The 13,251-nt window shown below is 47.7% G+C and overlaps 1 protein-coding gene and 3 non-coding genes across 4 annotated transcripts; 1 reads left to right on the top strand and 3 right to left on the bottom strand.

Annotated features, from left to right (window-relative positions):
* Positions 1–3,488: 3,488 nt before the first annotated feature.
* Positions 3,489–8,871, top strand: IL4I1 (interleukin 4 induced 1). The gene is made up of 6 exons (XM_075526020.1): positions 3,489–3,764; positions 4,725–4,837; positions 5,620–5,821; positions 6,275–6,343; positions 7,689–7,822; positions 8,034–8,871. Exons 1-6 carry the CDS (start codon positions 3,489–3,491, stop codon positions 8,869–8,871), a joined length of 1,632 nt encoding a protein of 543 aa, XP_075382135.1.
* A 2,077-nt stretch (positions 8,872–10,948) lies between these two features.
* On the bottom strand, positions 10,949–11,022 carry TRNAN-GUU (transfer RNA asparagine (anticodon GUU)). Its single transcript has one exon. It is a non-coding gene; the product is annotated as a tRNA-Asn (tRNA).
* Positions 11,023–11,746: 724 nt separating this feature from the next.
* Positions 11,747–11,818, bottom strand: TRNAP-UGG (transfer RNA proline (anticodon UGG)). The gene has a single exon. It is a non-coding gene; the product is annotated as a tRNA-Pro (tRNA).
* Positions 11,819–12,367: 549 nt separating this feature from the next.
* TRNAT-UGU (transfer RNA threonine (anticodon UGU)) lies at positions 12,368–12,440 on the bottom strand. The gene has a single exon. It is a non-coding gene; the product is annotated as a tRNA-Thr (tRNA).
* Positions 12,441–13,251: the final 811 nt, after the last annotated feature.

Genomic DNA, 13,251 nt, shown 5'->3' with positions numbered 1-13,251 from the left:
AGTCCACCAGAACCAAGAGATCCCACAGATGCAAATATATGCAGTTGTTCCTACTGGGTGGCAAAGATTAAAACCCTGGTCATCACTGGCTTCCGCAATTTGTAAGTACCATTCCCAGAAGAGTCACCCAGAGGGAACTCAATGTGTAACTTCCTGAGAGCATGACTTCTTGGAAGGGGGAATGCACGGGATGTCCATGCAATGCTCACAGTCCCGACCTCGCCATGGTTCTGCATTCCACTCTTCTGGGGCATTATTTACAACAGTAGACCAATGTAGCATCATGGGTGGGCACCACCACTTGATCTTTCCAGAGACCCACATCCCTTGCCATGATTCTCCAAAACTCTACTTAAACTTCAGGAGTTGGACTCGATGATCCTGAGGTTTCCCTTCCACCTCGAGATATTTGATGATTAAACTTAGTAAAAACCCACAATATTGTTGAGACTTGAATGGGATTAAAGCATGATGATGAGGTTGGCTCTGCACAGGAGACTCAAGCTGTTGCAATCAAAGAATTAAAGGAAGTGGTACTGAAAGAAGACCAAAAAAACCCCCCAAAGCTGCACTGTGCTCTCAACCTTGCTATCTGGATGGCCAGAGAAGACACCCAGACAACTAAAGACAAAACTTTTAATAGCACAAGGGAACGAGTTTGCTTCTGCTTTGATGCACGTAGCTCTGGGCTCCAACGCAAGGAGAACTGAAAGCATTGCAAGAAAAAATAAAAAGGAGGATTTCAATAAGAAGAAGAATACTAAGAGAGCCAATCACTACCGAGGCTTGCAAAACGCTTTTCAGGGGAAGCCCCTCCTGTGAGGCTGGTGTCTGCCTTGGTGCTGAGATCACCCCTCAGGGTCCGCAAGTCTGGGAAGTACCAACATTGGGTTTCTTTTCCTCAATCAAATCAGCAAATTGTCTGATTAACTGAAACAGACGGTCTTTAGGCATAAGGGAAAGGATAGAAGAGACAAGAAAGTTTGGAGGGGAAGGGTGCTTTGTGGTGGGGCTTTTTTTATTATTTATATTTTTATTTTTTTTTTAGGAGCAGACCAGCCAAGGTCCCTACACAAAATTGAATGTGTCCATATGGTGGGTAAGGTGTGGTGAACCAGCCAAGGGATGGTTCCTCAGGTTGATTTATGGTGCTTTGGCAGGTCAAAGTTCTTCATTCTGGGAAAACGCTGGTACAACTCGCCCAGTTTTTTCCGTTTCAGTGAAGGTATCTGAGGTCCGAGTTCCTTCTGTAGTAATGAAGACAGGATCAAACCAAAATTGTGCGATACTTAACATAAGAGTGTCCAATAGATGAACTGTCATCTGGAAATGCCCATTTTCATCACCAGAAAAGGTATTTTGGATGCTAGCTCAGAGGTCTCCCTGGGATGCAGCATGGATTCCATGATATTTAGATAGATTTAAATGGGTGCCCCTTTGTGCAGTACAAGGAAAAAACCAAACCTGGTATTTCACTGCTGGGAAGTCCTCTTCCCTTCACAGAGAAGGGTGCGGTCACCCTTACTGTACTCTGACAATCATAACACTTCCTAAAATGTGCCATAGCCTGATGGCTGATGTCCAAAGCTAGTAACACCAGTGAGTAAAGGGGAAAAAAACCCAACCCAAACTGCAGAGGAACTGACTGCATGCTCAACTGCTGCTTCCCCTTCTTATGACAAATCCTACTTTGCTCTCTTCTGGGGTATACTGATTGGCAGAATTTTTTTTTTTTTTTAAACCATGACAGCAGGGTTGCTTTTTTTTTTTCAGCTAGGGTATAAAATGAAAGCAAATCTCAGCAGAGGACATGTCTTCCTGCTGGAACAATGACTAGGATTGGTGAGTGACTCTCCCCTGAACCTTGAACTCTGTTTTTTCTGGTTTTCTTTCATCTTCAGTGCCTGGGTTTGGGTTTTTTTTTCCATCTGGTGGAACATCTGCCTTTTGTCTTGTCTCCCGACAGCATAGCTACAGACCTCCCTTTCTTCAGCTAGGGTATTTCATGATCACCTGGAGCTCAGCTTTGCAGCGCTGTGGGCAGTGGGAGACCTCCCTTGCAAGTTTTGGGAGTGGGATGTTCCTAGTTGTGCAGGGAGAGATGGAAACACAGGCACAAGCTGAGAGTCTCCAGAGCCCTTCCTGGAGAACACCACCTTGCATCAGGTTTGTGGTTACTCCACATCTAGCCACAAGACAAGAAGGTCTGATGGAAGATGGAGATCCATCAGATGTTTCCAAGAGCTGCTTCCAATGCATTTGCTCTCCTCCCATGGAGGGCCTGATCTCCAAAGAGGATCTCCTTTTTCTTCCACATAATCCAGGGGTCTTTGGGGTTGCCACGCTGGGTGAGATGAGGGCAGCAAGACTGGCTGCTGGCTCCTCACCACTACGAACCCCACACATGCCAAAAAGGCAACTCAAGGCAGCATCCCTTGTCCTCAAGGAAGATTAGGGCAGCAGCAGCATTGGGTCAGGAAGGTTGATGCAACTTTATCAACATGGTATTGTTCTGCCATACTTTGAAGGAGGCAACCCTGCTGTAACAGGCAAGTTGTAACAGATTCTTTCTAATTATTTTTTACTGCCATAGTGTCTTCAGAAAGCTGGATCAGCTCTACAGGCTGTAGAAAGACCTGCTTTCAGGAGCTGGATTTAGGTCTCAAAAAATCACCTGCAGGATAACAGCTCCGAGTTTTATTCCCAGCGGGCACACTTTGACCCAGGTTGTCTGCAGATCTGGGGCTGTTTCGGCAAAAACAGTGGGATTTTCCAGGAGTAAGAATTACCCAAGGTGTGGTTTCAAAAGCTTTTTTTTGTCTTTTTCTCTGGAAGAAAACTGGCAGTATTTGGGGGAAGGAAAAGAAAATGAAAGTTGCCCTCTAGTTATTTTGGGGAACAGAAACCAAAACTAGAAAAATTCCAGGGTGGTTTCTGTTCAAACTTCCTTTCCCTTCTTTCTATGTAATATTGTCTCCATCTATTCTGTCCATTTAAGAAATAGTCTCCATCTAGTCTCTCTATCTTTCTATATAATATTATCTCCTCCCTCCAACCTTCTAACCGCTGCATCAAAAATGCCATGAATTGCTAAGGTATGGGAAGGGGCACTTGGGACAAGAAGATCGCCTTAATTCTTTGCACGTGAATGACATTAATTACCCTTCTTCATTATGGAGTCTTTTGAGCTTATTCAAAGGGGTCAAACTCATTTTGGGAACTCACCGCAGCAGCTGCACAAGCAGAACATGAGTAGGAAAAAAAAAAATCTATGGGCTTAATTTCTCCTTAAAAAAAAAATCATTCACTGACACGACTTGACATCTGGCTACAGTCAGGACAGACCTGCTGATGCCATGGATTTTGTAATCATACCAGTTGATTTGAAAACAGACTTGCTAGACGTTCCTCTTGGGGTATGGACACCAACATACTCTGAGTCAGTTTGAGCTGTCACCTCCCTCCCAGGCTGCCGGGAATGAACTTGCATGCTGATTGCCAAGTGCCTTTGTTGCATTATTGTCTTCTCTTCTTTTCTTCTCTTCCTAGTCCTCTTCCAAATACTCCTGCTAGTAGGTCTCCTAAGTGCAAAGAGGTTTCCATGTTTCCCTGAATATTGCCTTCATGACAAAGACTATGAGGAACTGCTGAAGATTGTCAAAGATGGGCTAGAACCTGCAACTCATCCAGCAAATGTGGTCATCGTCGGTGCAGGAATAAGCGGGCTGACAGCAGCAAAGTTGCTCCGAGATGCCGGCCACAGGGTAAGTAGTTGCATGAGAGCCATGAGTGCCATTGGGTCTTGTTTTCCTACTCTAAAGGTTTTCCAGCATAGAGAGGGAGAAGGAAATGCAAGGGAGCAGATCACAGTGGTGGGAGAAGGAAGGAAAAGCAATTGGGCTCCACTAATTTCATCTGATTTAGGCATAATTTTCAAAACTGCAGGCATGGATGGGAGGGGATAAGGGGAAGCTGTATGCAAAGCAAGTTGTTTAGTTGCTCCCCAAATGAATGTAAGCAGCAAAGGTAAAAAGATGCAGTCTTCTTTCTCTGTCCCTAAGGGTTTTTGAGATCAGGCAGAGCTACAGCTGCCCTGGACAGCCTTGGAGGCAGTGCTGCTGTGAGTAGGAGGTCGGACTAGACCCCTTGAGAGGCACCTCCAGCCTCAACTTCTGCAATTCTCCAGCTTGCTGCAACTCGCAGCCCAACGGTGACACTTGTTGCTGTAGATCAACCAGCACAAGACTCATGAGCCCTTCAAATCCTGCCTTGCTAAGGCAGCAGGTAGTCTGGGGGTTTCAAAAGTGTGTTGACCACCCCAAGGTGCTAGACAAAATTCAAACCCATGAGTTTCAAAGAAGGTTTCAAAGGCATGGTGAGACAGGCTGGTGCCTTCCTCTGGCTGTTTTCAAACTCCTGTTTTATCCTTCCAGCACAGGGAGTATCTGAACCAACACTAGGACCCTCTCACCAGAGAGTAAGCGTCCCAACGTGACACAGAAGTTAGGAACTGAGAAACTGCCCTGTAGGTAGAGGGATCTTGGCCAATACGGAGAGATGTTTGGATCTACAGATGGTTCATTTGCCATCTGGAGGGGACCTATCCCACCCTATGGGCCATAAATGCTGCTTGCCACAGTGCCTGTGAAATTGCTTTGTAGGTGGTTTGCTTAAAATAGTCATTGCCTGAACATCTGCAATCTCCACCCCATCCTTGTTTTTAGGTTACCATTCTGGAAATAAGCAATCAGGTAGGTGGGCGGATCAGGACATACCGACCAGAGGGACAGGACTGGTACGTGGAGTTGGGACCCATGCGTCTGCCAGGCAAGCACAGGTAAGGCAGCATCCTACTTCAGGCCACAATCGGATGAGGAAACAGCCTGTTTTGAGGAGCAATGCTGTGGTTTGAGATGGGGCCGAGGACTTGGATGTGGGTGTAGCACAGCAGGAGGAAGGAGCTGTCTGCCCCATCTCTCCCCCAGAGCTTAGCATCTGCATAAAAGGGACAAAAAGCACACTGTCACCTGCATTTGAGTTGGGAGAATGAAGGAAGACCTCTCATCTCAGTATCACGTCTGTGCATGGTCAGACGTCTGTTTTTGAAGTCACAACATCAGAAGATGGATGCATTTCCATCAGCTCTGATGGAGAGGGCATCCAACCTGGGCTCTGTGAGAGGGTAGAGTCAAACAAGGTTCAGTCATCGGCCAAAATAGTATGGGAAGAGGCTGTAGGTGAGTCAGCAACCACACCACATGCCAGGGAGAACAGTTGGAGCCACAGGGAACCCCTGTCTCCTACTTCAACGGGGCACTGCTCTTACTCCTGATTACATCCTTGTGCAACCAGTAGCTGGAGAGAGCATAAGCCAGAGGGCTCCTTTCTCCATAGCCCCATGGTTGCTGCGCTGAGCTGGGAGCAGGCTGGACAACTTCAAGCAGCAAAAACTAGAGGCAACAGTGCCTTAAATAACTGCAATCCCTACTCACAAGCCCAAGGCTACACCAACATAGTCGATGGGAAAGTGTTCTTTTATGCTTCTAATGTTTTGGTGGCCGGGTTTTTGGGTTCGGTTGTTTGCAAACACTTGTCCCCATGTACTCTCCTCTTTTCTAGGATCGTCCGTGAATTCATTAGGCAGTTTGACCTGAAGCTAAACCCATTCATCCAGACGGACGACAAGACCTGGTACTTTGTGAACGGCACTCGGATGAGAGCTGAGGAAGTGAATAGAAACCCCAACATCCTAAACTACACAGTGAAACCATCAGAGAGAGGCAAGAGTGCCAGCCAGCTTTATAGAGAAGCACTAAACAAGGTACACGCCTATGGGGAAGGGATGCTACCTTCCAGCAATTTTGCTCATCCACGAGACATTGAAGCTATTTCCTGAGCTGTGGTGGACCCTCACCTGCACAATGGGTTGAGGAAGACTCAATGATGAGTTGAGGAAGAGTAGGGTCCTTTCAGGATCAAAAGCAGAAAGGCTCATTCAGAAACTAGGGCAGCTGATTGCAAAACCCTCTTTATATACAAGACCTCCTTTCTCTGCAACAGATTTCATGAAGAGTTGGATGAATCAGAAAATGCCACACCAAGGCATAGCTTCGCAAAACTTGAAGCCCAAGCAGCAGGATCCACTAGCTCTAGCTCAGCTCCAGGGCTTACTAAACCCCAAGACTGAATACCCCAGATGAATCCTAACAGAATTTGGGCCAACACATTGGGAAATGCACTTTTTCTCATGAATATACCAATGTTTCCTCTCCAGGCTTTCAAGAAGTTCCAGACTACAGACTGCAAGAAATATCTAGCTGAATATGACTCCTTCTCCACCAAGGTAAAGGGCTGGGGCTTGAGAGTAAATTTAATCCCCCTATCAATGATAAACCTGCATCCCTGCTTTGAGAAAGGACCCGAGTCGCTCTAGTCTCTTCCTCTGTTGACACTTTTGGATGCCTTTTCCCTAATCAATGCTGCCTTCTACTTAAAAAAAAAACTGAAAAAGGAGCAAGCGTGACTTAGAGCAGTCTCATCATCTGGAAATAGGAGAGAAGCAGCGGTGACTGGAAATGCTCTGCAAAGGGTTAGGAGAATCGTTTAGGTTGGAAAAGACCTTTAAGATCATCAAGTCCAACCATTAACCTAGCACTGCTAAGTCCACCACTAAACCATGTCCTTAAGCGCCATATCTACACATCTTTTAAATACCTCCAGGGATGGGGACTCCACCACTTCCCTGGGCAGCCTGTTCCAATGCTTGATAACCCTTTTGGTGAAGAAGTTTTTCCTAATATCCAGTCTAAACCTCCCCTGGCGCAGCTTGGGGCCATTTCCTCTCATCCTATCCCTTGTTACCTGGGAGAAGAGACCAACCCCACCTCTCTACACCCTCCTTTCAGGTCGTTGTAGAGAGCCATGAGGTCTCCCCTCAGCCTCCTTTTCTCCAGGCTGAACAACCCCAGGTCCCTCAGCCACTCCCCATCAGCCTTGTGCTCCAGACCCCTCACCAGCTCCGTTGCCCTTCTCTGGACACGCTCCAGCCCCTCAATGTCTCTCTTGGAGTGAGGGGCCCAACACTGAACACAGCATTCGAGGTGCGGCCTCACCAGTGCCGAGTACAGGGGCACGATCACTGCCCTAGTCCTGCTGGCCACGCTATCTCTGATACAAGCCAGGATGCCATTGGCCTTCTTGGCCACCTGGGCACACTGCTGGCTCCTATTCAGCCGGCTGTCAACCAGCATGCCCAGGTCCTTCTCTGCCGGGCAGCTTTCCAGCCGCTCTTCCCCAAGCCTGTAGTGCTGCAGTATCATCCAGATTGGCCATGTTCCTCCATCATGGGTCTCTTAATCAGACATGATGAAGTATCAAGCCTCGGGGAGGATTTACTGAGCAATCCACTGCATTTTCATGTGATCCAGCTGTGTCAGAGTGGGTACACCAAGCCACAAATCCCTTATTCATTCATCTCCAGAACTTCTGTCATGCTAAATCAGAGGAGACTTATCTCCTGCAAGAAGCTACAAGAACTGCATAAGAAAAAAGCTTCTGATCCAGGCCTTAAGCAGATCAGGAGCAGGAACAAGGCAGCAGGGCATGGCTTTTGGCTTGGGATATAAAGGGGATACATGCACTAACTGAGATAACAACATCAGGCTATGTCTTCTTACTGGCTTTTCTAGGAGTATTTGATTAAAGTGGGAAATCTAAGCCGAGGAGCAGTTCAGATGATCGGTGACTTGTTGAACGAGGACTCTGGATTTTATCTGTCCTTCCTTGCCTCACTGTGGGATTTTGATATCTACTCTAATGAGAGGTAAGACGATGTCTCTTATGGCAAACCCCATTTTGTGCTGGTCCACAGCAATCCACCAGAAGAGGAAATTTCAGTGGCGTTTAGATGTCTGAACGGGAATCACTCCTGACTCAAAGGGCCACCAAGCTCTGTTAGCATTAGAAGAGGTCAGGTTTTGCAGTTCCTAAACCCCAATGTCCTTCCCTCACCTCCTGCTTCTTCTTCCTTTCAGTTTTGATGAAATCACAGGGGGATTTGACCAACTGCCCAAAGCCTTCCACAAAGCATTGCCCAATGTCATCCAGTTCAATTGCACGGTGGAGAAAATCATGACCAAGGGAAACAAAGTCCATGTGTTTTACCGCACTCCGGACACTCTGGCCCCGACCATAGCAACTGCAGATTACGTCCTTGTCACCTCCACAGCCAAAGCCACCAGGCACATCCAATTCCTGCCGCCGCTCTCTCCTCCAAAGACCCACGCCCTGCGCTCCATCCACTATGGAAGTGCCTCCAAAATAGCCTTGGCTTGCTCTGAGAAGTTCTGGGAGAAGGATGGCATCCAAGGAGGGCAGTCCATCACCGACCGCCCTTCTCGGTTTATCTACTACCCCAGCCACAACTTCTCCAGTGGGGTGGGCGTGATCCTGGCTTCCTACACCTGGAACAACGATGCTGATTTTTTCCTGCCTCTCACGGATGAGAAGTGCCTGGATGTGGTCCTCCAAGACCTGTCAGATATCCACCAAGTGAGCAAGGAGTACCTGCAGTACACCTGCGACCAGTACGTGATACAGAAGTGGCAGCTGGACAAACACTCCCTGGGGGCATTTGCTGCCTTCACCCCTTACCAGTTCGTTGACTACTCGCAGGCTCTCTTTGAACACGAAGGCAGGGTGCATTTTGCAGGAGAACACGCAGCTCAGCCTCACGCCTGGATCGACACCGCCATGAAATCGGCCATCAGGGCTGCGAGCAACATCCACCATGACAGTGGTGAAGCCCAGATGCTGAACGAGGAGGGGGAGTGGGGGCAGACGGGGAGTTTCTTGCGGAGGGAAGATCTCTGAGCAGGACTCCTGGGCTGAGCTTGCTGGATGCCACCAGCATGGTTTGAGGACAGTTTTGGTGGTGTAAATCGGTTTCTTTCCAAGCAAAGTCAGCAGAAGGACATCAGCAGCTAAGGCGTTAAAGAAAAAACTCAGAGAGCACTGAGTGATATCAGACAGGACTAACAGCTACCTGATTAAACACTTAATGAGGATAGGAGGGAGTACTAAAGAAAGTAATGTCTAAGTAGGTTTCATGACTCTAAATATTACCCTGGCTCAGACACACTGCAGTAACTTTGAATTTATTTATATATAAAGTACTTCAGGAAATGACTAAGATGGAATAAAGGTGGGTATTTCTCAGTTCTTTGTGTCTGAGGTGCCTCCATCCCTCCGCAGAGAGAAGTGCCATCACATATAAATCATCTTATCTCACTTCAGCCATTTGGAAACTCATCACCCATCAGGTGGGTCTTCCTCCCCTTCCAGAATTTGAGAGATAACTCCTTGCTTCTGAGTCATCGTCTCCTTTGTGTAGCCCAACACAACCATTCCTAACCCCCATGGGTACCAGTCAGGATGCAGTCCTGATCTCTAACCTCCATGGTCTCTTCTACCCACCTCTCAAAGCATGGCCAACGCCAAGTTACAGAGATAGATTTAACATCATGAATATCAAAAGCAAGTCCAGAAGCAATATAGCCTGTGCACAGAGATATTAATGACTTTTACTGGAGTTTCTCCTCTCACCAGTAATTGTCCTAAATTTCATAGTCTTGGAAACTTAATCTGTGCTGCAGGTGGTTTTTTTTTTTTTTTTCAGATTTCAGCTTCTAAGTACATCAAGCCAGACCTTTGCTGCAGTCACTTAGCTGCTTTGCATATAATTAATCTCATTTCCCATAAAACACAAACCTGCCTCTCAGCCTCTGACTCCACATAGCTGGAGGGGAATGGCTCATGGTCTTCTCCAGCCCAAGAAACTGAGGTTTGGCTCTCACTACGGGGAGCAGGGACAGAACTGGTGGAGACCATTACACCCAGGGAAGGACTGGACCTAATCAGACCCAGCAGATTTCTACCAGGCATTGCAAAGACAAAGATTTGCACTAGCTTAAAGCATTTAAACACAGGTGATAATTAAATAAGCACAGAGTGATCAATATTAAAAGCATGTTAAGACCTTGGCCAGGCGGCTCCTTGCAATGAGCTCAAATCACTTTTAGGGAGGCCCAACCACCCTCAGCAATGTTTTGAAATACAAAATTTCATGGCTAATCATTATCAGGTTTCCTTCAGCTACTCAAGAGTTGTACAAATATACATGCTGTACCACAATAAGCAGCATGGTGACCTTGTCAGCTTGCTCTTTTGATGTGACACAAGACCACGCGTGTAACCACAACCAGGGCAAGCGAGGAGTTGCATCACAGCAGAAAATTGATCAAAAAGGCCATAAGCACCTTCTTAAGCTTAGAACAGAGCCGGTCACAACGTGCAGCATCAGTTGCATTAGGAAAAGTATACCGTAAAACTTGAAGCCTTGCAAAAAGAGAAAGGAGAAGGATTTTACCCGCTCACTTTATCACATCACCTCTGACTTTGCTTTTCATGTTTTATAACTGCACATTGTTCCCAGCCTTTGCAGAACACTAGCTCCCTTTCCCCAGACAAGTTGTTTTAGCAAAGCAAATGCTTTCTTTAGCCTTTAAGCTCACACCTTCATCCTAACTCAGACCTGCAGGCTCTTCACTAGAGCAATATCATATCAGGGCACAGCAAGAGCTGGTGGCTACTGAAGGGCTGGCACCCGCTCCCCCCCCCCAACAGAGCAGCATCCCACCAGCCACAGCTCCATCCCACAGTACCTGAGCAAGGCACAGATGCTCCTCCAAGACAGCTTGCAAAAGGAGCAAATCCCCAGGACCGAGCTTAAATAGAGCCCCTGGGCCATGGGGAGGGTGGGGCTGGCAGGTAGTCCTGCTCAGGGCAATCAAAGCCCTGAGCAATTAGCAGCACCTGCCCTTTCTGCAGGCATCACTGATGATTTTGCAGTGAAAGTGGGGAAGCAAGGGGAAAAAAACCAACCCTCCCTCGTCCCTGGGTGGGCTCGAACCACCAACCTTTCGGTTAACAGCCGAACGCGCTAACCGATTGCGCCACAGAGACACGTTAAAAAGCCTGAAAATACAGAAAAACGATGCAGAGGTCAAATTTCATTAGTTTTTCCAAAACAAACCAGCATTACCTGCTTTTAACACACCAACAGCTGTAAAAAAATAATAGAGAAGGAAGGAAAACTGAGCCTGGTGCAAAGCTCAGCTTATTTTAAGTGGTGCAAAGCCGTGGCCCCAGGGAGAAAGGATGGGGACAAGGATGGGGAGGAGGAAAGTGGCCTGGTCAAAGGGACGGGGCTGGGGACATCTGCCCTTTGCTGTTGAAACCCTGCAGGGTTTGCTTCAGAGATGGCCCTCGGCGTGGGTAGTAACAGTGGGAACAAGGCTAATAATGAGCATTTTAAGTGTTGCCCTAAAATCCAGCATCTTTTTTAGCCTGGACATTTAACTTTTGCGTTTTCACATTAGCAGTACCAGTATCACCAATGTTTGCATTGAAAAAGAAAAGCAAATCCTCCTCTTTCCAACCAGCTCTGCCCAAATCCTTCGCATGAGGCTCTTGGAGAATGCCGTCAGGTTCTGATCCCTGCTGCTAATGGGCTTGGGGTTGCAAATTAAAAATCACCTTAAAAGAAAATCAAAAGCCTTGTGATGCCTAAGTAATTTGTTAGCAGCGGTGTTTGGGTTTGTCATCATTAACGGTAGTACTGGGGATGATTTCAGAAGCGAGTCCTGGAAATTGTGATAATAGAAAAGCGTATAAATCCCCCAAAAAAGGGCTCGTCCGGGATTTGAACCCGGGACCTCTCGCACCCAAAGCGAGAATCATACCCCTAGACCAACGAGCCAGGCAAAAGTAACCTGTCTCTTCCTCACCCTCGTCCCCTGGCCTCCCTACAGCTCTGCACATCGCCCCACACCTTATTGCAGCATCCCACTGCCATGGGGAGTTCAGGGATCTCCTGTCCCCCATGGAGCGGGAAAAAAATCACACTCCTCTTGCCTATTTTAGGCCAATTTTGCTGCCTCCACAGGCGACATCTCCAACTTTTCACGTGGCCCAAAGGTGGACTGGCAGCCAGGAAGGGTTTGCTGGTTGGAGAAAGGATGAGGCTGCGCATCTGCATTGTGTTTGCGGGATGCTCCTGCAGCCCCTTCCCCACTGAGTCACCCAAAATCTCCAATCCCACGAGCAGCAGAGGCCAAAAAAATCCATTATCCAGCTGCAGGTCCCTACACACGGCCCAGGAAACCCCCCAGCTCACTGCTTTTTCCCCACTGCCTGCTTCCCAGAAGAACATCTTCGTATCAGAGCTGGGAAGAATCCTGCCTTTTACCAAGAAACACTCTCATTTTCCCAAACTATGGGGAAAAAAGCCAACCTCAACACCCCACCAAGGCCCCAGTGAGATTTGAACTCACGACCCCTGGTTTACAAGACCAGTGCTCTAACCCCTGAGCTATGGAGCCACGGCAAGGCCCTATTTTTTTCCCTTTTCACCCCAAAAGCCCAGCACGAACGGTATTTGCAGGTGATGAATGCAACTGTTGTACCTAAAAGGGATGTATTTGAGGGCAAATTCACACGTTGTCATGATTCTTTGCCCTTTGTTTTCTGCAGAAGGGATCTCTGTGGCAGCTGCTGTGAAGTTTGGATGGAGGAAAAGGAGGTTTTGCAAGAAAACGTCATAACCTGCCGCTTCTGTGGCGCTGCCTTCATCCTTGGCTCCAGGATAAAAATAACCTGTAACAAAAAAAACCAAAAGTAACCTGCCGATAAAGATCAAACACGGGATTTATTTTCTCGCAGACCAGCTGGTGGGAGATGGGTGATTAAACTGGTCTGGCTGGTGTGAAGTTGCAAGATCCCTGATTCAAAGGAAAGGCCAGAAATGTGGCCCCAAGGGTGGGTAGAGCAGGAGGAGCAGTTTATTTTTAGACGGGCTTAAGCAGCGTGTGAAACCACACTCTGATTATGGGACCCGGCTTAGACGACACGAGATCTAGGGCTCTTCTTGCCAGGCAGCTCTTTGCTATCTGGGTGCACGTAGGAGGGGAGGGGAGCTCTGCCTCTCCCCTCTCTTCTTTGCAAGGTCTCTGCTCTGTTTCTGCTGAGCTTCTGGCTCTTGTGGGGTGACTGCTCCGTGTTTCCTTCCCTTGGGAAGACAGCAAGTTTTAAGGAGACTGAAAGACAAAGCAGAACCGCACACTGATGCTCCCCTAGAGCTCGTTGGGCAAACAGCTCCTCTGGGCCCCAAAGAGCCCTGATGTCTTTCCCCGA

The sequence above is a fragment of the Mycteria americana genome, chromosome 29 (genome assembly GCF_035582795.1).
Source record: "Mycteria americana isolate JAX WOST 10 ecotype Jacksonville Zoo and Gardens chromosome 29, USCA_MyAme_1.0, whole genome shotgun sequence".
Taxonomy (NCBI): Eukaryota; Metazoa; Chordata; class Aves; order Ciconiiformes; family Ciconiidae; genus Mycteria; species Mycteria americana.
Note: the sequence above shows the minus strand (reverse complement) of the source record. Positions and strands in the feature narration are given on the sequence as shown.

Bases quoted from the DNA above. Each gene is read 5' to 3' on its own strand.
- IL4I1 (XM_075526020.1), top strand. From the start codon at position 3,489: ATGCTGATTGCCAAGTGCCTTTGTTGCATTATTGTCTTCTCTTCTTTT. The intron at 3,765-4,724 runs GTAAGTAGTTGC...CCTTGTTTTTAG, and splicing joins TCCGAGATGCCGGCCACAGG to GTTACCATTCTGGAAATAAG. The intron at 6,344-7,688 runs GTAAAGGGCTGG...TGGCTTTTCTAG, and splicing joins ATGACTCCTTCTCCACCAAG to GAGTATTTGATTAAAGTGGG.